The 25,805-nt window shown below is 41.4% G+C and overlaps 1 protein-coding gene across 1 annotated transcript in view; it reads right to left on the bottom strand.

Annotated features, from left to right (window-relative positions):
• LOC128501308 (potassium voltage-gated channel subfamily H member 8-like) overlaps positions 1 to 25,805 on the bottom strand; it is a 213,783-nt gene that overhangs the window by 112,163 nt on the left and 75,815 nt on the right. Inside the window, exon 2 of the mRNA XM_053470740.1 lies at positions 12,437 to 12,670. Coding sequence (XP_053326715.1) covers positions 12,437 to 12,670 — 234 coding nt within the window. The remainder of the gene's footprint in view (positions 1 to 12,436; positions 12,671 to 25,805) is intronic.

The following is a 25,805-nucleotide window of genomic DNA, read 5'->3' as shown; positions in this document are numbered from 1 at the left end:
TTTACCTTGTACAGCTCTGCGGAATCTGTCGGCGCTTTATAAATAAAGTATAATAATAATAATAATAATAATGTTTCACTATAGCCTTTTTTATTCTGCTGTATGTAACCTCTTGTGTGCTGGCCTTGATTGTTTCCTGGTGAGGTTGCATTTGCTAATACTTATTAAGCAGCATCTGTAGGATTCGCTTGTTGAACATTAACCACATTTTCTGGAAAGGTTGTCAAAATGCAAATCACAGATTGTTTAAACCTGTCTGACCCCAACAAAAGTAACATTTTCTAATTAACTGGCATCCGTCTGATAAAATGTGTGAGAGGAAGGGAAATGACTAGCCTACAGCAGGCAAACGAATGAATTTCAGAGGTTCTTCAATTGTTTGTTTTGTTGGGGTCTTCTCCCCCGTGTTGGAAAATTGTAGGAAGGCACAAAATAAGCAAAATTCATTAAAAATAAAGTTTGTACAAGTCTGTTATATGGCTAGATCCGTGTGTAGCTAGGAGGAATGCGGGGGGTAATCCTTTTGTTTTGGCTACCCTTCTGGCTTTACATAATGCGCACCATACCTTTTGAGTTACAACATATCCCTCACCTCAGACTCCCATTCGATATAATCCTGACTTTCCTTCTGGTATGTCTGGGGCTAGTTTCTTGTTGGCGACTCCTACTGACTCCCCGACGATAGAGTCCTATACGAGTGGCTCTAAGATCCTCACTTTGTCTGTCCTTTTCAGCGCTGCCATCCTGTCAGTATATGCAGTTAAGGGGCTTCATTCGATCCATTTCACAACAACATAATCTCACCCAGAGGCCCACTTCTTTTGAATCGTTACATCTGAGAGATGTTCTCCCGTGGCATGGCATCTCTCTGTTGTAACAGGTCCTTATTCGTGATTCGGAAGATCCCATGCCGGCGTATGTGGGTAAGTGGGAACAGGCACTTAATATGTTGTTGTCTAGAGCGGACTGGGAAAAGATCTTTTTGCTGACGCATGGGTGCTCCATTAGCACAGAAACTCAAGAGCTGTCATACAAGCTTCTCTCAATGTGGTATCGAACACCTTCGCGTCTACATGCCATGTTCCCTGACTGCCCCGATGTCTGTTGGAGGTGTGGGTTGCAGGGAGGGTCAGTCCTAGACATATGGTGGTACTGTCCACTTATTGTCCCATTTTGGAAAGCTGTACATGATACTTTGCGACATTTCACTGATTCTCCTCCTCCTTTTCACCCTGTTAATTGTTTTCTCCATCACACTCTATCGGTATCGGCCTATAAGAAGTCGGTGGTCCGGCATTTGTTAAATGAGGCCAAAGCCTTAATTCCCTTGCACTGTGGTTCGCCGACCCCACCCTCGCTGCGAGTATGGGTCGTGAAGGTGGAAAATGTGCGTTGTTTAGAGGATCTGGTGGCCAAGTCTACTAATCGGGATGACAAGCATAGGCAAACTTGGTTTTACTGGTCAAGCAACTTAGCAGACCCTTCAACTCAGGCCCTGATGAGTTAGGTTGAATGGGAATGTTGCTGTCCTATTGTCCATATTTTCTGTACCAAATATTATCCTGCTGCGACAGGAATTTATTGTTTACTCTATATTTTCTGTTTATTCACCCCCATCCTTTTGTTTTCTTGGCTAATTCCTTCTTTCCCTTTTTCCTTTGTTCCCCTCCCCACCTCTCATGTGTATTCCTATTCCTATCTTATAAAATAAAAACTTTCCAAAAAAAAAAAGGCAAGTGCTAAATTTGGCGCTGACCTAGAAAGAGTTAAAATACTAGCATTTCAAATACCCAAGGGGTGTCTACTTAAAAAAAAAAAATAATGGAGTGGCCGGGTTCAAAGATGTCCCAAATAGGGCATTGGCACAGACTGACCAAAAATAAGTGCACTTGCCAAATGTGGCCTTTTAGCCAAAACCATGCATGGGCAGTATTACTGTACTCAGGAGATGTTGCTGAACACATGTTTGTGGACACCTGAATTGATAAACTTGGAGGGGGTATTCCATCACTTTACCTAATTTTGTTAGGATTCAGGGGGAAAATTTTAAAAAAATTAGGTGTTTTTTTCTAATTTTCGCTAGTTTTTACTAAATTTCTCATTAAAAATTTTCAGCTAATCATCCAACTATGGTATCAAAAGAAAGCTCTCTCTCTCCTTAAAAAAAACCAATATATAGTTTACATGGGTACACTATTCACAGGAAAAGAGAATAATCGCTGAACCGACAAAAATGGAAAAATTGCTCCAGGACTTGAGGTACCAAAAACCCCTGGGATTGAAGGGGTTAAGCACTGCGTAATTTGTTGTCGCTATATAAATAAAAGATAATAATAATAATGAGATATAGGTGAACATCGATGTGTCACGCAACTTCTATTTCATTCATTTTTCTTTGAACCTCTTAATGACAATTGACGGTCCGGGCACGTCTCCTGAAAACAAAGGGTTAATGACAATTGACTGCCAGGACCGTCATGACTTCAAACGGGTGCAGAAAACGATCTACGTTCTCTTTCTACACCCAAACGATCGACATCAGGGGCGTCAACGTCCACCATACACTGGTAAATTTGACGGGGTAAATGGCCGGGTTCAACAATGTCCCAATTAACACCGGGGGAAGGATGCCCACACATCTACTTTCCAATTTGAAAAATGCACATGCCCCAAATGTGGCCTTTTAGCCCCCAAAAACCAGACAAACCCATGCATGTGGTGTATCACTGTACTCAGGAGATGTTGCTGAACACATGTTGGGGTGTTGTGTGACAGTGACATACACCAGGAGCTGTAAATTCATACCTAAAGTACGTGTGTGGGGGAAAATACACACACAAAAATACTACTGCAATCTTTGAAAAAATGCTGGTGGTAAAATGTGTGCATGCAAAGAGTTAAAATACCAGCATTTGAAATACCCTAGGGTGTCTAGTTTTCAAAAATATATGTTTTTATATGGCACACTGAAAAAGCCAAGCTCAAAGATGTACCAAATAGGGCATGGGCAGTGAATCACCAAATGTCAAAATTTAATATTGAAAAATGCACATGCCTCAAATGTGGCCCTTTTGCCCCAAACAGCTAAGCAAACCCATTCATGTGGGGTATCACTGTGTTGTTGAACACATATTGGGGTGTATGACAGTGACATATACCAGGACCTGATAATTCATACCTGAAGTAAAATGCAAAAATTTCTACCACAAAGTTTGACAAAGACTAGTGGTAAAATCAGTGCATGGAAAGAGTTAAAATACTAGCATTTGAATTACCCTGGGGTGTCTAGTTTTCAAAAATATATGGTTTGATGAGGTAAATTGCATTGGCCGGCTTGTTGTATCATATGTTGTTGTATCATATGTGTTGTTGAACACATATTGGGGTGTATGACAGTGACATATACCAGGACCTGATAATTCATACCTGAAGTAAAATGCAAAAATTTCTACCACAAAGTTTGACAAAGACTAGTGGTAAAATCAGTGCATGGAAAGAGTTAAAATACTAGCATTTGAATTACCCTGGGGTGTCTAGTTTTCAAAAATATATGGTTTGATGAGGTAAATTGCGTTGGCCGGCTTCAAGGATACCCGAAATAGCACATGGGGGGAAGAATTACCTGATTTGGAAAAACTGGTTTTGAAATAGCAAAACGCTACCTGTACTTATTGCCCCATAATGTGCAGAAAAAAAGCAAAAAAAACCCCACAAAAACATTGGGTATTTCTAAACTTAGGAAGAACAGTAGAATATATTTAGCAGGTTTTTTTTCATTAGCTTTTATAGATGAGTAAAAGATTTTTCAAGTAAAAGTTAGGAAAAGTCATTTTTAAAAAAATTTTTCACCATACTTTATACTTTTTTTTTATAGTAAATAATCTGATACAATCAAACTAATGACATCTAAAGAAAGCCTTTCTTGTCCTGAAAAAAACTGAACACGAGCAGCGCAGAAATGTAAAAGCATTGTCACGAAGGGTACAAAAAATAAAATCAGCCATTGTCTTGAAAGGGTTAAGGGTGGTATTAGTTATTCCTGGTCTCTTGGACTACCAGACATAATTCAGCAAAAATAATTCAAACTGTTCAAGACCCTGTTAGAAAACGCTTAAAGGGGTGGTTCTACATAGGTAGAGAATCTACATTGACTTTTGTTTATCCGACCGAGCCAATAGGCTTCAATACTCCTCCATTTGTTTATATGGCTATTAAGATCAGAAAAAAAAAATTGGTAATTGACCTGCTGGCCATATGCTGAATATCATTGATTAATAATAAACAATTACCTTGTTTGCCCATTTAGGGTCATACCTTTCCTACCTTTTGAATAGGACAAATAGAGACTTGAAGTATTTCCACTGTATAGGTGTTATTACAAACTTATAGAACATCCTAAAGAGATGGTGATAGTATTTCTGACCTTGAACAGTGAGAACAGTTAATTAGGAAATCCTAAATTCTCATCAGAGATTCTAGGAGATTAAGCTAGTGGAAGAACTCCCTAAACTTGAAGTTCTCCTGAAGGTTATACAATGAACTCTAATTATTCTTAAACGCCTCAATGAAAGGTATTGATATCAACTATGACCTTGTTTATTCTTTTCGTTTCACTTGTTGATTTAAGTTTGTTTGCAAAAATGTTATCTAGGTTTGGTTAGGAAAATTGGTTTATTAAGCTTATCATTCCCTTTGGGTTTCATTTCCAGTTGGATGTTTTACATTTCCTTAGTCAAATGTGGCGAAGGATTTATTTTAACTTTTCACATTTAGCCAAGAATCTTTGTTTCTTTTTTCAATCAATTTATAACTTATTTGAAATGAGTTATTCTGGATTTTTTTGTTGTGATTCTGTCTCTCACTGTTCAAATAAACCTACCATTATAATTATAGACTGATCATGTCTTTGTCAGTGGGCAAACCTACAAAATCAGCCGGGCATGAAATAATTTTTTCCTTCACTGTAACGATATTGCTTAGATACCGTATTTGCTCGATTATAAGACGACCCTGATTAAAAGACGACCCCCCAAATCTTAATATTAATTTAGGAAAAAAAGAAAAAGCCTGAATATAAGACGACCCTATAGGAAAAAAGTTTTACCGGTAAATGTTAATTCATTTAAACACTTTTTTTAATAAAAGCTATGCTTGAGAAAAATATTTTGGTTTTATTTCCTTCTATTTTCCAACCTGCCCCCCAGTTATGCACATCTGCCCCAGAAGTGCCTTATACCCCCTATATGCCACTGTGCCCCATGATATGCCTTTTAACCCTCTAAATGCCACAGTGCCCCATAATATGCCTTTTAACCCTATATGCCACTGTGCCCCATGATATGCCTTTAAACCCTATATGCCACTCTGGCACTTAGAGGGTTAAAAGGCATATTATGGGGAAGAGTGGCATATAGGGAGGTTTAAGGCATTTCAGGAGGCAGAGTGGCATTAAAGGGGTTAAAAGGCATTTCACAGAGCACTCTGCCTCCAGAAATGCCTTACACCCCCCATTTAACACTCCCCCTCCCTCCTCCAAACTTACCGGTGCTTCTGAGTTGGGGGGGGCGCATAACACAGGAGGGTCCAGGTCCCCTGCATCTGAGCCCCAGGTGCTTAGTCCGGGCAGCGTGTAGAGCTCTACGCGATTGTATCGTGTAGAGCTCTACGCGATTATATCGCGTAGAGCTCTACACGCAGCCCGGACTAAGCACCGGGGACTCAGATGCACCGGTAAGTTGGGTCGGGGGTTAACACAGGAGGATCCAGGTCCCCTGCATCTGGGTCCCCAGTGCTTAGTCCAGGAAGCGTGTAGAGCTCTACGCGATTGTATCGCGTAGAGCTCTACACGCAGCCCGGACTAAGCACCGGGGACTCAGAAGCACCGGTAAGTTGGGGGGGCGGGGGGGTTAACACAGGAGGTCTGATTATAAGACGACCCTGATTATAAGACGAGGGGTATTTTTCAGAGCATTTGCTCTGGAGAAAACCTCGTCTTATAATCGAGCAAATACGGTATATACTATACCCTTCTCCACCCCTGCACAGCCAAAAAGAAGACTTCTGTATGTTTGTTTTATGTGTGAGCAAAGGAAGACAATTTAGAATATTCTTGAAAAAAAAATTCCAATTTCAATAATAAGTAGTAACAAAGTACAATGAAAATATGATGCCAAAAGACACGCACATGAACAGAATATACATGGGGAAAAGGGTAAACTTTGAGGATTTGAAATACTTTCAGCTTAGGTTGCTCTCTACTATACTATTAATGAAGTTGGAGGATTGAGCATATTAAGATGGGAAAGGATAGCAAAAGATCGGGCCCCTGAGCTGCCCAGAGCTGAATTCACTTAAGAGATATACTTGTTCATAGTGAAGAAAAAAATCAATGCTTTCTTTCCAGAGCACAATCACATGGAATATGATAGTATTACTTCTAGACTGACAAGAACATATTTGTTTCCAACTCACACAAACCAACTATATGTGTATCAATCTGACCACAAGGCAAGAGACCATATAACCTGACAGAAAAGGATGTTCCCTTGAGACATCAACATTACTGAAAAAGAAAACTTTCTAGGCAATGTAGAGCCATACTGGAAGCTGACTGATTCTCATTTAACCCTTTTAGTGTCAACCTATATGATATATGTGGCTATCTTGCAAGGTTAAGACTTCTTGTTATAGTAGCTGATTAGCAAATTGACCAATGTCTGCAGGCAGCACCAGAGGTGGTAATAGAAATGGTACAACCACTTAAAATATAGCGCATGTAAAGTAACTTAACTTAAAGTAAAGGTAACTTTTATTCCTACTTGCAGATAAAAGCTTATAGTCAGTAGCGTACCTAGAGTATTTGGCACCTGTGGCACCCCTCACTGTGTGCAAATTGGAAAAACTAGGAATCTGAAAAAATAAATTAACTTATAAATAAATTAAATATGTTTAAATAAATAACATTTACTGAACAGATATGGTACAGTATAACTTCTGTCGCTATAAACTGAGCCTGAAATTGACGGTAGTGCAGCGTGCCTTTGCCCCTAAAACAGCCTCCCTATGCCACCGCTGCCCCTAAACCAGCCTGCCTGTGCCACCGCTGCCCTTAAAACAGCCTGCCTGTGCCACTGATGCAAGTGAAGCAGCCTGCCTGTGCCACCGCTGCCCCTGAAGCAACCTGCCTGTGCCACCTCTGCCCCCCTAAACAGCCTGCCTGTCCCATTTCTGACCCCATCATATAATGGCCTTTCTGAGATACGGAGGAGCAAATGGTTTATTATTGAGAAGACCAAGTTGTGCCAGAACATCTTTCTTTTCCCACTGAATCTACACTGAATCAACAAGGGAATAGAAATAGCTGCAATTATTCTGAAGGTATCAATGATGGTCACTGGTGTATAGGGAGTGGAGTGTGACAATCCGACGAGCGACGGGTCCCGTTTGCAGAATGGAGAGCTATCAGGACGGGTAGTCGTGGGCCGAATAGTGGAACAACAGCAGGAGAGTTCCATTAGCATAAACAGGTCACAGTCCGAGGTCGATGCAGGCAGCAAACAGGCAAAGTCCAAAAAGCAATCGAAGGTCAATACAGGCAGCGATCAGAACGAATAGTCAGGAACAAAGCAGGAGTCAGGAAACCAGTAAATCAGAATATAACACACTGAGATAACGTATGTACCACACAAGGGCTCAGATTAGAGTGAGCAGGGGGTTTAAATTTGGTGCCAAACAGCTGAAGCAAATAATTAGCCAATCAGGTAAAAAGCGTGAGGACCCGCCCCCTAGAGTGACGTACACAGTTGCCGGGTATGGTATTCCCAGCCGCCATGACGGCGTGCACGTCCAGCACACCAAGGACAGGAGAAGAACCTCCCCAGGACCCCCCCCTCAGACCCCCGGCAGGAGAGACCGACGCCACGACGGACGAGGACGGCGAAGAAGGTGATCCCTGGCGGCGAGCAGCACGGGAGGTTCTGACGGCAGGCACCACGAGGACTCCCCAACCCGAGGAAGAGGGAAGAGGGACGCGCGGCGGACGCACGACAGCAGTTGGATTTCTTAGAACCAAGTCAGTATGTTAAGATGTAATTAAATCTGGTAAAGACAATCTTGCCTAACGTTTCTTGGCAGTTTTTAGATACAAGAGGTTCTTATGATCAGTAAGACTGGACATGCAAACCCTTGTTATCTCTAGGAGGTACCTCCATTCTTTGAGAACCAGCTTCATGGCTAACAACTTTATGCTCAATATCATAGTTTTTCTGCAGACCAGAATGATTTAGAGACAAATGAACATGGATGTATGCAGTTACTTTTGGGGTCTCTTTCACATAGGACAGCTCCTGCACCATTCTCAGAAGCATCAACCTCCACCATGAATGGTAGAGAAGGCTCTGGATAATGGAGAACAGGAGCTACAGTAAAATCTGTTTTTAACCTTTAAAAAGCAGAGAGCCTCAGGACTCAATCTTTTCGGTCAAGGCCATGATAGGCGCTGTGATTTTAGAGAAATTACACATGAATTTCCTATAATATTTGGCAAACCCAGGAAACACAGCTCTGCGGTTCCTGAGGGGAGTCCAATCCACCACCGCTTTGACTTTGTTTGGGTCTGTCTCTAAACCTGTTGAGGAAATTATGTAACCCAAAAATGGCATGGAAGACTTTTCAAAGTCACATATTCAGCTTTTATGTTCTGCCAGGGACTTGGAATAAATAAGGATGTTGTCAAGACATACCATAACATGCAAATGTAACATGTCTCTGAAGATATAATTGACAAAGGACTGAAAAACCGCTGTAGCATTACATAGGCCAAAAAGCATGATTGGTACTCAGTCGCCACACCACATGTTAAATGCAGTTTTTTACTCGTGATAATTTTTGATGCAAACATCCAATTTAGTGAAGTACTTGGATCCCTGGAGTTGGTCATATAACTCGGATATGAGTGGTAGTGAATACTTATTCTTAACAGTGATCTTGTTGAGGTCACAATAGTCTATGCAAGGACATAATGAGCCCTCCTTTTTGGAGATGAAAAAGAACCTTGCAAGGTTGGAGAAGAGTAGGGTTGAATGAATCTCCTGCGTAAATTGTCCTGGATCTATTGTGAGATTCTCAGATAAGGATAGAGGATATCCATAACCTCACCATGTCAGGAAAGGGATTTAGGGGTAATTATTTCAAAGGATTTAAAGGTAGCTAGACAATGCAATAGAGCAGCAAGAATTCTAACAGAATGCTTTGTTGTTTAAGGAGAGGAATTAGCAGTAGAAAGAGGGAAGCGCTCATGCCGTTGTACAGAGCACTGGTGAGCCCTCACTTGGAGTATTGTGTACGGTACTGGAGGCTGTATCTCCAGAAGGATATAGATATGGGCTACTAAAATGGTTCATGGATTAAAGGATAAAACTTACCAGGAAAGGTTAAAGGATCTTAACAGATATATAGCCTGGAAGAAAGACGTGACGGGGGGTTAAAGATAGAAACATTTAAATACTTAAAGGGAGAGAGTTTATTCAAAAGGAGAAATACTACCACAACAAGAGGACATAGTCTTAAAACAAGAGGGACAAAGGTTTAAAGGTCACATCAGGAAATTTACTCTATGGAAAGTGTAGTGAATGCATGGAATAGCCTTCCAACAGAAGTGGTAGATGTTAATACAGTGAAGACATTTAAGCAAGCATGGGCTAAGCTAGATATAGGATAAGGCCAGGGACTAAGGAAAGTATTCAGAGGTTGGGCAGACTGGATAAGAATGGTTCTTATCTGCCGTCACTTTATATGTTTCTATATGTGCTTCTTTAAGAGGCGTAGTCTCTGCTTGGGGTCTCTGCATCAACATGGGTGCAATGAGTTTGATATGTTACAGATAGGACTCTCAGCAAAAGGCGTTAAAAATGTCTCAGTCTGAGCTAACTGCCAATTGATGTGGAAATTATAGATATGGAGCCAGGGAAGTCTCAATAAGATGATCACTGTAGGACTGCTGATGACTTCCAGAATGAAATCTTCCTGATGCAAGACCCCAACTAAAAGACACAATGAAACCGTGTCATGGAACACGTGGCTGAAACTGATAGGTTTGCAATCTAGGGATGTGACAGAAACCTTAAGTTCTTTGGGCACCACAAGTACTTGATACTGCTTAGCCCATGTTTGGTCAATGAAGATACCTGCAGAATGGTAATCAAAGAGAGCCTACGTAGTGGCCATATGACTCCATCAGAGGGTCACAGGAAGTTACTTCTCCATATTGCTTTAAGCTTGGTACTTTTCGGGCTTTAGGTTTTTTCAAAAGTTGGTAATCAGAGCAGCATTGTTCCATTCAATATCAGAGGATAAGATACGGAATTCTACCACACAAGTACAAGTGGGCAGAATACTTGGTGGAGATCCATGAGGGCCATACTAGCTGAGCCTTTATGACCGGGCGCTTCACAGACTGACTTGAAGGATTTGATGAACTTGCCATAGTCCTCCAGTAAGTACTAGTCCTCCTCTGCTAAGAGGTTAACCTAGGCCAAAGCCTAACCTGTCAACAAAGAATCCTAGACAAGGCAGGCTGAGGCTGGGTATACCAGAGCATGACTCAGTACACTATGATTTCAGTACACAGGGATAAGGGAACGAAGGTCAAGGCCCAGCAGAGGTCTGGTACACAGTTCATGATCCAATAGGAGAATATAACTTATGGTCAAGGCAAGGAACTGGAAACTGGTGCAGGATGCAGGACACAGCACTAACGAGGAATAACATTAAAATTAGCTCTTGCATGGAAAAGGACTACAAAGAGAGTGAGGGTAAATATAGATATAAAAGGGAAGGAAGTGCACACCCAGTAATTAAAATTGAGCATGTTCTGCTTAAAAAAATAGAGTAGGTGTTGCCCTTTAAATGTCAGCTGAGTAGCGAGAGCATCTGCACTCCTTGGAACTACGAGCAGCACGGCGGGGCAAGGTAAGACCAACCCTCCCGGGCATTGCTGCAGAAACAGTGAGACCATGCCCCCAGGGCAGTCTCCATTAGTGATACAGTTCCACACAATAGTGTTCCACAAATATTCAAACTGAAGGAAATCGGTCTAGATGCAAATTCTTGTCCTTGGGTAGAACATTGGCTTAGAGATAGAGAACAGAGAGTTGTTATAAATGGTAAATTTTCAAGCTGGTCAAAAGTGGTAAGTGGTGTCCCTCAGGGTTCTGTTCTGGGACCAGTTGTATTCAACATATTTATAAATGACCTGGCAGTAGGTGTTGAAAGTCATGTTTCTGTGTTTGCAGATGACACTAAACTAGGTAAAGTAATACAGGGCGAGAGGGATATTACAGTGCTGCAGAGGGATCTAGATAGACTGGGGGAATGGGCACACAAATGGCAGATGAAATTCAATGTAGATAAATGTAAAGTTATGCAGTTCGGGGTACGGAACGCACAAGCAACCTACACCCTAAACGGTAGTGAATTAGGGGTAACGACAAGTGAGAAGAATTTGGGAATTGCAACAATGTATAATGTCAGTCTGCGGTTGCTAAGGCCAGTAAGGTATTGTCGTGTATAAAAAGGGGCATCAAGTTGCGGGATAAAAATAGAATTTTGCCTCTGTATAAATCAATGGTAAGGCCGTACCTTGAATATGCTGTGCAATTTTGGGCACCTATTCTAAAGAAGGATATCATAGCACTAGAAAGGGTTCAGAGGTGGGCTACAAAATTAATAAAAGGAATGGAGCACTATAGTTATGAAGAAAGGTTAACAAATTTAAATCTGTTTAGTTTAGAAAAACGTCGCCTCAGAGGGGATATGATAACATTAAATAAATATGTTCAGGGCCGCTACAAACCATTGTGTGGAAATCTGTTCATAAATAGGACAATGCATTGGACACGTGGTCATGCGTTCAGACTGGAAGAAAGGAGATTTAGTCTAAGGCAGAGGAAATGGTTTTTTACAGTAAGGACAATAAGGATGTGGAATTCTCTGCCTGCAGACGTAGTTTTATCGGAGTCTGTACAGATGTTTAAACAGCAACTGGATGGATACTTGGAAAAACATAATATTCGGGGATATAATCTTTAATTATGGGGAAACAGCTTATTGATCCAAGGAGAAATCTGACTGCCATTTTGGGGTCAAGAAGGAATTTTTTTCCCTGGTTAGTGCAAAATTGGAAATTGCCTTCTTTTGGATCAACAGCAACAAATTAACAGATATAGGAAAGGCTGAACTTGATGTTTTTAGCCTATATAACTATGTAACTATGTACTTTAGCGAGCAGGATCAAAGCAGCCGGGACTCGGGGGCAGGTGTGACAAAGCCATAGCAAGATACTTTGCTTCCCTAAAGTTATTTGTTTAGGCATCCTAAATTTTATTTTCATGGATACATCTGCTTAAAAATGTTTCTTTGCCTGAAAACAATTACTCACCACTTTTCCTGTAGAGGATAATTTCAGTCTTGAATTCTCTCTTCTCATCCAAGGCTTTTTGTATCTGGTCCTTGAGCTGCTCGCTTGTCTCCAGGCCATACAGAAACTTACAGGCACAACTTTTCTGCATTACTTCAGCACGGGCAAAGCCAGTCAGGTCACAGAATCCATCCGAGCAGTACACAATAGGGAACACATTCAGGACTTGGGCATTACCCAGAACAAAGTTACTGTCTGAAAGAAAATAAGAACTTTTCAGGGAGAAATCAAAGCAATATGGAAACAATATTTGGAACACTGACAAAACAAGAGAAAAACATTACTAAAATGTTGCACCTTGTTGAAAGCAGTTACATTTATTTAACAATCTTGGTTTTCCCGATATACAGTACAGATGTCCATATTGATTAAAAATAATAAGTATACTCAAACTAATAGACATAGGGACAAATAATAGAAATTAGATCCCAGATTTAGTTTAACAGTTTTTAGAGTAAAAATATGTTGTGTGGAAACAATACAAAACTAACCAACCAATTAATCATCTAGGTACAGAAACAACTTGTTTCTACAGTGACAGCGAAACATTAAACTGCTTTATACCAGTACTGTAAGAGAGCTTGTACCTAGTTTTTGTATTTTGTTACAGCACAGCTAGATAGCGAACAAATATATTTCATAACTGGAAAGACATATTATTATAGGCCTAAGGTAAAAAGTATGAACATACATATTAATTTATTTGTAACCATAATAATGTCATAGCTAACACTTGAACATGATCCAGAATGTAGAACATCTGCCTACATTTACATCCACACCTTATCCAGCCATTTACACATCTCTGACATAAAGCATGTTCTAGATACTCATGGAAAATGTTTTCTATCCATGTGAAGTCTCAAACCTTTGCTTTTGTATCCTAACATTAGGAAAACCCTCATCAGAAAATCATACCCACTAATGGTCTTCACAGCCATCCCCAATATTGTAATCTTTTTAACCTGCGTTAATATATTTAATATCCTGTCCAGTATAGGCAGAAAGCCAGATATGTTTTGATTCCACAATGTATAACATCAGGGGCGTAACTAGAAACCACGCCCCCCTAACTTCAACAGCTAGCCTGTGCCATTATTGCCCCCAAACAACTTGTGCGTTCTTTGACCTTTGCTCTCGATTCCGACATACAACAAATGTAAACACACACAAATTACACATACTAAAACATACTCATTAACACACTTCACCTCAACCCACCTACGCATCCATACTCACACACACATAAGAACACATCTCTGCTCACACACACACAAGTACACATGCATGCTCACACACACACACATGCATGCTCACACACACACATGCTCACACACACACACACATGCATGCTCACACACACAAGTACACATGCATGCTCAAATACAAATACACAAGCATGCTCACAAACACCTATACTCTCTCACACACACACGTACACATCCAGGCCCGGACTGGCCATCGGGCAAACCGGGCATTTGCCCGGTGGGCCGGGCCACGGCAGGGCCGCATTGATTTAGGGGCTGATGGAGCTGCAGCTCCAGGCCCCTACCCTACCTATGGCCGCATTAACGCAGGGCATAAGGGGCACCTGCCCCTTAAGGCCGCCGCAACTGCGACCGGGTCCGCCACTCTAAGGGGCCGGGAAGTCCCCACCAAGGCCAGCCTTACGGGTCTGCGGCCGCACAGGGTTTAAATTAAAACACCGGGGGTTTTTTTTAACTTTATTTAACATCGTCCATGTTAAATAAAGTTTTTTTAACTTTATTTAACATGGAGGATGTTAAATAAAGTTGAAAAAAAACCCGATGTTTTAATTTAAACCCTGTGCGGCCGCAGACCCCTAAGGCCGGCCCTGGTGGGGACTTCCCGGCCCCTTAGAGCAGGGCCGGCCTTTGGGGTGTGCGACCGCACAGGGCGCCACACTGCAGGGGGCGGTCCGCACTGGGTGCCAACTTGCGGCACCCGGCACCCCTCCAGAGACGGACAGTAATGTCCGCCGCTGGAGAAGCAGGCTCGCAAGGGAGCGGTATCGGAGGTCTTTAAGAGACCTCCGGTTCCCTTGAGTGATTTTAAGCCGGGTTCAACCCGGCTTAAAATCACTCAAGGGAGCCGGAGGTCTGTTAAAGACCTCCGATACCGCTCCCTTGTGATCTGCGCGGCAACAGCTGTTGTGCGCCGGGGTTTGTTGTCAGATCCCGGCGCACAACACTGAAGCCGCGACCCGGAAGAAGACAGAGAAGACAGAAGAACTGAAGAAGAGGAGGAAAAGGAGCTGTAAAGAGGAAAGGTAGGAAAACATTCAGTGAGAGTGGATTAGTATATATGTGTGTATATATATGTGTGGATTGGTGTGTATATATGTGTGGATTGGTGTGTATATATGTGTGGATTGGTGTATATATATGTGTGGATTGGTGTATATATATGTGTGGATTGGTATATATACGTGTGGATTGGTGTATATATACGTGTGGATTGGTGTATATATACGTGTGGATTGGTATATATATGTGTGGATTGGTGTATATATACGTGTGGATTGGTATATATATGTGTGGATTGGTATATATATGTGTGGATTGGTATATATACGTGTGGATTGGTATATATACGTGTGGATTGGTATATATATACGTGTGGATTGGTATATATATGTGTGGATTGGTATATATACGTGTGGATTGGTATATATACGTGTGGATTGGTATACGTGTGGATTGGTATACGTGTGGATTGGTATACGTGTGGATTGGTATACGTGTGGATTGGTATATATACGTGTGGATTGGTATATATACGTGTGGATTGGTATACGTGTGGATTGGTATACGTGTGGATTGGTATATATACGTGTGGATTAGTATATATGTGTGTGGATTAGTATATGTGTGTGGATTAGTATATGTGTGTGGATTGGTATATGTGTGTGGATTGGTATATGTGTGTGGATTGGTAAGTGTGTAAGAGTGATGGGTGTTATGCTGTACCATTTCCAATGTCTTTTTCATGATCTAATTATGCTCTAAAAGTACAACATAACTCCCATCACTCTATACTGTTCCATACAGTGGCAGAGCTGGGAGACAGAGGCCTTGCACCCCCACTGCAGGACTCCTGAAAGGTAAGTGAACTTCAAAGAGGGAGAGGGTAGATAGCAGGAGGGGGTAGATAGGGAGAAGGGAGTGAGACAGGGGAAAGGGGGTAGATAGGGAGAAGGGAGTGAGAAAGGGTAGATGGGGCAGAAGGGAGCAAGAAGGGGTAGATAGGGCAATCATACTCCTATCATGCCCAGTCTGCGAGTACATCCTGGAATCTGGGTATGTCTGGGCATGATAAGAATGTGATTGCTGTTAACAATCATATATATATATATATATATATATATATATACACACATATAATATTGTTTTTTAATTGTTTTGTCCTATTTTGGTGTGTTACTTACTTTAAATAAAAGTGTTAGATTTTTTTTATGGTGTGGGGAGGTCATATTCGGTTTCGGACAGGTAAATGCTGCATTTTCGGTTTCAGTCCAGAATTCATTTCGGTGCATCCCTAGTACTAAGCCAGACAATGAAGTGGTAGGCCTACACCACATCAATGTTTGGTGTAGTATATAGTGATTTGGGTTATGCTGCACTATTGTCAATGTCTGGCTCAATGTATAGTGATAGGGATTACGCTGTACCACCGTCAATGTTTGCTTCAGTATATAGTGATAGCAGTTATGCTGTACCACCGTCAATGTGTGCCTCAGTATATAGTGATAGGTGTTATGCTGTACCACCGTCAATGTCTGCCTCAGTATATAATGATAACAGTGAGAAGAGGGGGGGTCAGTGAGAAGGGGCAGAAGTGGAAGATAGTCATACAGGGGGATAGATAGTGTGAAAGGGGAGTTTTGTTACAAGTTTTTATTCCTTTCTTGTTTTGGGATGGGGGGCGCCAGAGGAGTAGTCCGCACAGGGCGCCAGAACACCTAAGGCCGGCTCTGCCTTAGAGTGGCGGACCCGGTTGCAGTTGCGGCGGGCTTAAGGGGCTCTGCGTTAATGCGCCCATATAGGCCCAGTCAGTCCGGTCCTGACTGGGCCTATTTTAAGGTGGGGGCCTGGAGCTGCAGCTCCATCAGCCCCTAAGTCAATCCTGCCCTGCCACAGGCGCGGTCGCAGTTGCTGCTTGCTCCTGCAACAAGGTAAGTAGGGTGAGGGAGGAGGGTGCAGTGAGAAGGGGGAGAGGGGATAGATAGAGACGGTACATATTGAGAAGTGGGGAAGGGGGTTACATAGTGAAAAGGGGGAACATAGTGAGAAGGGGCAGATAAGATGAAGAGAGGGGGTAGTGTGAATGTGTATGAGAATGAATGAATAAATGTGTGGATGAATTGTGTGAATGCGTATGACAATTAATGAATTCATGTGAGGATGAATTGCTTGAATGATTTGTGAGACTGCATTAATGAATGTGTTAATGATTTGTGTGAATGATTAAATGCAAAGATGGTACATGAAGGGTGGGCTTTAACAATAAATAAATAAATAAATAAATAAATATGGGCTGCTCAGGCTTAAATGCCCGGGCCTATTTTTTGTCCCAGTCCGGGCCTGTACACATCCCTGTTCACACACACACAAACAAGTACAGTTCCATGCTCACACACAAGTACAGTTCCATGTTTACACACACACAAGTACAGTCCCATGCTCACACACACAAACTACACGTCCATGCAGGGCCGGCCGAAGACTTAACGCCGCCTGGGGCGAAGTTTAAAACGCCGCCCCCCCCCGCCGACGCCGGGGGGGGGGCATTTTAAACTTCGCCGACGCCATATGATCCAACCCCCGGTACTTACCTTTAAACAGTCTCCCTGCTCTGCCACGGTGCCGGCTTGTAATGCTGAGCGCCGGAAATTGACGTCACTTCCGGCGCTCTGCATTACAAGCCGGCACCGGGACCGAACAGGGAGACTCGCCGCAGAGGAGAGAGAGAGAGAGAGGGGCGCCGAGCGGGTAAGCGAAAACCACTCGGTGCCCCTCTCTCTCTCCTCCGCTACAAAAAAAAAAAAACGCTTGGGGCGGCAAAGTGCCGCCCCTTCTAAAGTGCCGCCTGGGGCAATTGCCCCAGTCTGCCCCATTATAGGGCCGGCCCTGCGTCCATGCCCACACACACATAAGTACACGACCATGCCCACACACAAGTACACATCCATGATCACATCCATTCATACATACATACATACATACATACATAAAAATATAAATCCCACCTCCCGCCCGCACCCTCTTACCTCTCACTGCTCTTGCAGCTTGCTATCCGACTGCTCACACACTGTGTAGGCAGCCTCAGTTTCGCTGCAGGGTCACGTGACCCCGATATGCGCCTGTCTCCCTGTGACGGTTTAACCCCTTCGTGACAAAGGTTGATTTTACTTTTTTTCCCCTCCGTGACAATGGCCGTTTTAACATTTCTGCGCTGCTCGTGTTTAGCTGTAATTTTCTTCTTTCCCGTTTATTGAACACACACACATTATATATTGTTTTTTTCAGGACAAGAAGGGCTTTCTTTAGATGACATTGTTTTGATTGTATCATATTATTTACTATTAAAAAAAGTATAAAATATGGTGAAACATTTAGAAAAAAATGACTGTTTCTAACTTTTAGTTGAAAAATCTTTTACTCATCTATATAAGGTAATGAAAAAAACTGCTAAATAGATTCTACTATTTGTCCTGAGTTTAGAAATACCCAATGTTTTTATGTTTTTTTGCTTTTTTCTACACATTATGGGGCAATAAGTACACGTAGCGTTTTGCTATTTCAAAGCCATTTTTTCCAAATCTGGTAATTCTTCCCCCCATGTGCCATTTCGGGTATCTTTGAAGCCGGCCAATGCAATTTACCCCATCAAGTCATATATTTTTGAAAACTAGACAGCCCAGGGTATTCCAAATGCTAGTATTTTAACCCTTTCCAAGCACTATTTCTACCATCAGCCTTTGTCAAACTTTATGGTAGTAATTTGTTTGCATTTGTTTTTTCACACACATTTTACTTCAGGTATGAATAAACAGGTTCTGGTATATGTCACTATCATAAAACACCCCAATATGTGTTTACCAACATCTCCTGAGTACAGCGATACCTCACATGAATGATTTTGCCTGGGTGTTTGGGGGCAAAATGGCCACATTTGGGGCATGCGCATTTTCAATGTTGAACTTTGACGTTTGGCGATCAACTGCCCATGCCCTATTTGGTACATCTTTGAGCCGGGCCATTTCAGTATGCCCAATAAAGTCATATATTTTTGAAAACTAGACACCCCAGGGTATTTCAAATGCTAGTATTTTAACTCTTTCCATGCACCATATCTACCACCAGTATTTGTCAAACTTTGTGGTAGTCATTTTTTTGCATTTGTTTTGTCACACACATTTTACTTCAGGTATGAATAAACAGGTTCTGGTATATGTCACTATCATAAAACACCCCAATATGTGTTTACCAACATCTCCTGAGTACAGCGATACCTCACATGAATGATTTTGCCTGGCTGTTTGGGGGCAAAATGGCCACATTTGGGGCATGCGCATTTTCAATGTTGAACTTTGACGTTTGGCGATCAACTGCCCATGCCCTATTTGGTACATCTTTGAGCCGGGCCATTTCAGTATGCCCAATAAAGTCATATATTTTTGAAAACTAGACACCCCAGGGTATTTCAAATGCTAGTATTTTAACTCTTTCCATGCACCATATCTACCACCAGTATTTGTCAAACTTTGTGGTAGTCATTTTTTTGCATTTGTTTTGTCACACACATTTTACTTCAGGTATGAATAAACAGGTTCTGGTATATGTCACTATCACAAAACACCCCAATATGTGTTCAGCAACATCTCCTGAGTACAGCGATACCTCACATGAATGATTTTGCCTGGCTGTTTGGGGGCAAAAGGGCCACATTTGGGACATGCGCATTTTTCAATGTTGAACTTTGGCATTTGGGGATCCACTGCCCATGCCCTATTTGGTACATCTTTGAGCCGGGCCATTTCAGTGTGCCCAACAAAACCATATATTTTTGAAAACTAGACACACCAGGGTATTTTAAATGCTGGTATTTTAACTCTTTGCATGCACACATTTTACCACCAGAATTTTTTCAAAGTTTGCAGTAGTATTCTTTTGTGTGTATTTTTCCCCCACACACCTATGTTATGTATGAATTTACAGCTCCTGGTATATGCCGCTGTCACACGACACCCCAATATGTGTTCAGCAACATCTCCTGAGTACAGTGATACCCCATATGCATGGGTTTGTCATTTTGGGGGGGAACTAAAAGGCCACATTTGGTATGTGTGCATTTTTCTAATTGGAAATTAGATGTGTGGCCATCCTTCCCCCCGTGTTAATTGGGACCTTGTTGAACCCGGCCAATTCAATTTACCCCATCAAATCATACCTTTTTTAAAAGTACACACCCCATGGGCATTTAATATGCCAGTATTTTAACTCTCTCCATGCGAGAATTGTTTTAAGCTAATGTGCTAATTTTAGGACTTGCTCACAAAAATATATTTTTTATATATATATTTTATTTTTTTTGCCTTTTTTAAAAAAAAAATTAAATTTTTTTTTTCAACTTGAAGGTTCCCCTGATAGTGACATCAGTGGGAAATTATTTTTACATTTTACTGTTTTGTTTACTATTTTTTTCTAATTATTATTAATTTTATTTTATTTTTTAATTTATTTTTACTAATCACACTGTGATTAGAAAACTGGGCTCCATTGACTTGCATGGTTGAATGCAGTACCTGTATTCAACCTGCAAGTGGAGCCAGAGTTCTCCAGAGGGTCTGAGACCGTCTAGCGAACTTTTTCAACTCTATTGTTTTTTTCCCGGGCCGCCGCCATCTTGCAGATGGCGAAGATCACCGGCAGCTGCGGCTGTGACCGCTCTCCGGAGCGGTCACAGTCCATCCAAAGGTAAGTTTTTGGTGTCGCTGGATGCCTCCTGATCGAGGCATTCCAGCGACACCATTTAAGTTTAGGAGGTGATCGTTGATCGCCTCCTAAACGCTTTTAAAACGGGCGTCCGCCGCCATACAATACGGGGAGGGGCCAGACATCGTGGCGTTGCTGAATGCCTCGAGGTCGAGGCATTACAGCAACGCCGTTTGGGTGCAGAAAGCGAACGTAGATCGCTTTCTGCACCCGTTTAAAGACGTGCCGGTTCTGGCACGTCATTTGTCATAATCGACTTTTTTTTCGTGCCGTGCCAGAACCGGCAATTGTCATTAAGGGGTTAAAATAGTTTAGAAAGGGCCCTTCTGACCTACTTGGTGAGGTTCAGGTCGCAGGGGTCATTTCTAAACTATTTAGAACCCGCACAGGGGGACAGGAAGAAGGGGTCACAGGGGTCCCACTAGGTCCCCTAGAGGCACGGGCCCCATCGCACCTGCGACCCCTATAGTTACGTCAGTGTATAATATTATGCACATGTAGTGTAAAATGTGCTGTTTTCCGCAGAAAACAAGTAATTCTGTGCCAACTCATACCATACATCATTCAAATATATAGCACAGGCTGCATGATGGCTTTCCTCACTATTGCTGTACATTGCTGCACATCTTTTGTCCACAGCTATCACAAATCCACTTTTTATGCCAAGCATACCATTAACATTGTAAATAACAAAGACCTTGCAAGGGAGCATGGAATCCCATCATCTGTACATTGAATATGTATAGCTTAATTCACCTTTGGAATATTTCATGAATGTCATTTGGGGAATAAAAGCATCTCCAACACTCTCCACATCCTAAGATTCCACACTAGGGAACTAGGCTACTCTCAGGTCTCTCTGATCAAGCAACACATATTACTTACCCTAGAGCTCCTTGCATGTTTTCTAGGTTAATGTTGGCCTGTCACCAAAGATGCCAGATTAACTCCCAGGCAAGCAATTTTGTATTTCATTGAGTTTCTGGCTGTGCGTAAATACATATAAGATATAAGATGTTTATTTATTTCTGGATCACTGTTACAAATGTATTAAAGATGTACTTACTCGTTGGCATTTTTACTACTGGGGAGTTTATTACAAAACTACTACCTTTAGAGAAGAGTAAAAAGCACACCATGGTGAGTAAAACTATTACTGTCATATACAGTATGATAACAGAAATCAGCAGCAATTCCCTACCCTGTAGAGGCCTGGGCCATGAGACATACATGTGCCCTGGAGCCACCAACATCTAGGAGAGTAAGTGCATATTTCACAACTTGAAGTGTCCCTCTTTAGGAGTCCATAAATCCCCATTCCTTTTTACTCTGATCTCTCATGGTTTGACTATATTTAAATGTTTGGTGGGTACCAGTGTATCCCAGTGTTCTTCAGCCCTAAATGTTGGAATAATGTGTAAAGAAACAGCAGAAGTATTTATACATTAATTTGTGTGAATAAAATAGATTATTCTTCATCTAAATCCCTTGATAGGTTACACGTATAAGAATCTAGAGGTCACATAGACAAGTAATGGTAAAGATCTGCCACATAGCCACACCCCTAAAACAAAGGTGTCCCTCTTTGGCTATTTGAAATGTTGGAAACAGTGTGTGTAAGCATGCAGCAGTAATAACAGTAAATTGTCTACTTTTGCTATGTTATAAGCGAGTGGCAACTATACCTATGCGTACCAGAAATAAGAGTCAGTGGGTTCCACCACTGGTGAATGACACCCTGTAACTTGCTAGTAATTGTAGACGCCCCATGTACGAGTAAGTCCTAGTTTAAGGCATAAAGGCCTATTATAAAGTATATAATAGCCAAAACACACCAACTGTGACTAATAGAACTGTGCCTAAATATAAATTCACAGTTTAATAACTCATGCTGCCATTCCAAAGTAATTTGTGAATACTTTTGTGATGGAATCCTCCATCACTGGGACAACTGGAGAGGCCTGAGAGCCAGCCTCCTCCCTACTGACTATGGCCCCTGGCTTTGTAAAGACTTCTGTGTCTACCCCCCCCCCAGTATATCATATCATCACTTGCTAAGGGCATTATCTCTGGCAGACAGCCAGGATATGCAACCAGGGAGTGACCGCCATTGTTTCAGTTTAATGTCAGACCCCCCCACCCCATGGTGTACTACTATTTTGTATAAGTCAGTTTCTACCCCCCCCCAATACAGACATTTACCCCAGCCAAACTTTGGAACTGATTTCAGCCAGTAATAGATAGCTGAGGTTGGGACCCCATTGTATTGTTTATCCCTTTACTGACCCTGTTGTCTCTGGGAGGCAGATTAAGGGGTTGGTTTGGTGGTTTGTATCCCAATATCTTGTTTTATGTTTATGTGTTCTTTGCTGGCTATATCCAGCCATGTGTGTGAAAAATAAAGCAGTCTTCATTTTGGTTATAACCTACACTGAGTCTCGGCTTGTGACTGGGAAACGGGGGAAAGAGTGTGTTGTCCCAGGCTAAGGGAGCACAAGTCAGCGGAGGTAGTCAGTCTGACTCTCCAGCTCTGTGACAACTTTAAAATGCAGTCTTTAAAATGTTAAACAAAAGAAATAGGAAGGAGCTGCAGATTCCCACCAACTCTGTGGTATGACAATTTGAAACCAATGAGAGTGCTTTCTGTGCATACACCTGTGGGTGTTTAAAAGGATAATCAGACTTATTACAGTTTATATCATAACGTTTCCTGAGTATGCAGGGTGTTATACTTCCCCCAATATACAATCTGTTATTGTTATCTGTTCCAATACCACCCCACTGTATACAAGTGACAGGCTGACAGATAATACATCCCACATATTACAAGCCAGCTGTTTACCTATGTTGGTGAGCTGCATGAGAAAAATATATTTATCCTGGAAAAATGTCCTATATGGTCACCTTCCACTCGACCTCACCAAGAGAAAGGATGGAAGATTAATAAACTTAATCATACTCTATTACCTAAACCCAAAGACTGGCTACCAGACCAGTATTCAGTGTCTACATGAAGGTAGCAAGAGACCAATGCCTTACTGCCTTGTGTGCCATGACTGTATTAATTTGTTGCAGCACAAATTATACTGAAACGCACATCAATGATCACTGAAACACACAGCGCACCTTGTGTGTGCACTTGATTGTTTGATAGCTATAGCTATATTTAATTCTAATGACACAACTCCAAAAACACAGTTGGTTACATAAGTTCTTACATTAGACCCTTGTTAACATAGCAACACTTAAATTTAGGTTAAAAAAACACAAGTCTATTAAGTTCATCCTGGTTGTTGAAGGAGGCAATAAAGACATTTTGAAGCAATTGTACCTCAAAAAGGGGGAAAATATTTTTGGCCAAAATAGCAATCTGATTTTTTTACTGGATCAACAAACTATAAATAATCATGCCCTTGTAACCAATTCCATCCCTATATATAGTTGTGGCCATAAGTTTTGAGAATGAAACAAGTATTGGTCTTCACAAAATGTGCTGCTTCAGTGTTTGTAGATATGTTTGTCAGATGTTACTATGATATACCTTAGTATAATTACAAGCATTTCATAAGTGTCAAAGGCTTAACAATTACATTAAGTTTATGCAGAGTCAATATTTTCAAGACCTCTGCAATCCGCCATGGCATGATGTCAATTAACTTCTGGACCACATCCTGACTGATGGCAGCCCATACTTGCATAATCAATGCTTAAAGTTTGTCAGAATTTTTGGGTTTTTGTTTGTCTAACTGCCTTTTGAGGATTGATCTCAATGGGATTAAAGTCTGGGGAGTTTCCTGGCCATGGACCCAAAATTTTGATATTTTGTTCCGCGAGCCACTTAGTTATTACTTTTACCTTATGGCAAGGGGCTCCATCATGCTAGAAAAGGCATTGTTCGTCACCCAACTGTTCTTGTACGGATGGAAGAAGTTGCTCTTAAAGGATGTGTTAGTACCATTCTTTATTCATGGCTGTGTTCTTAGGCAAAATTGTGAGTGAGCCCACTCCATTGGCTGAGAAGCAACACCACACATGAATTGTCTCAGGATGCTTTACTGTTGGCATGACACAGGACTGATGGTAGCGCCTTCCTTGTCTTCTCTGGATAAGCTTTTTTCCGGATGCCCCAAACAATCCGAAAAGGGTATTCATCAGAGAAAATGACTTTACCCCAGTCCTGTGCTGTGCTTTTGGACACTCGTAGTCAGTGTTCTCTCTAAGCTGTGCGCTTGTGCGCGCGCACATAGCTTTTTTAGAGAGCGCACATGTCCAAAAATTGTGCGCACAACAGTTTTTCCCAAAAAAAGAAAATAATAATTTTTTTGAAACTTTATGCTGCGTGGATATTTTGCGCACAAAATTTTTGCTCTGTGAAACTTTTTGCACAAGAGAAATTTTCTGCGCACGCCAACTAAGAAAAATTAGATGGAACATTGCTCGTAGTCTCTACAGGCGGAGCAGAGTTACGACCATACCAGCCCATAAGGGTGATGTGGTTTCATTATGTTATGATTATTGAGCATCTTTCTTAAAGTATTATCTGTAATTAATTCATGATTTGCATTATATTTTGTGATGTTATTTATGTCACTGTTGGGGACATTTATTTAAGAACTGCAGCTAATAACTTTTATTCAGTGCAACTGAAGTATATTTATTTATTTAATCGGTAAATTTTGTGTGTGTATTCTTTTGCGCATGGGGAGGCCATAGTTGGCGGTACCTCAGTCATGTATAAGCAGTCAAATCATATAAATATGAATTTCATGGCAAGACAGAAGGCTTCATATTTGCATAACTTCTTTACTCCAAACATCCAGCAGCAAAGAAACAGTTAACATGTAAATAAGAAATTGACCAATAGGAAACAGGAAAAAGTCCATAAATAGCACTCCAAAACATTCCCAGCTAGCGTGCTACTCTGTACGGCTAGTTTGACTTTGATTGGGTTTATTTGCTGTCATTTATGACAATTGTGTGTGTTTTTTCTTCCTATCTGTAACTCGAATTTGCTTATACTTTTCCCTGAAAGTTCTATTAAAACCCTGGTTCAAAGTAACACTCTGCTTTGCTGTGCTGTGGATAGGCATATCACTTTATTATACTCTAATCTCCCTAATCAGATGAGGTGGTCAGTAGATGTTTGCAGATGTCACTGAGATCAAAGTATACTTCATCCATAATGTACCATCGCTACAAGGCAGCATGTGATTTTGGGGATAAATAGGTTAGTAAGAGGTCATTATGTGAGGGAATATAACATAATTGGAATTTTAACTAAATCTTCCATATACACAGGGCTGCATGGACAA

The sequence above is a fragment of the Spea bombifrons genome, chromosome 7 (assembly GCF_027358695.1).
Source record: "Spea bombifrons isolate aSpeBom1 chromosome 7, aSpeBom1.2.pri, whole genome shotgun sequence".
NCBI lineage: Eukaryota > Metazoa > Chordata > Amphibia > Anura > Pelobatidae > Spea > Spea bombifrons.
Note: the sequence above shows the minus strand (reverse complement) of the source record. Positions and strands in the feature narration are given on the sequence as shown.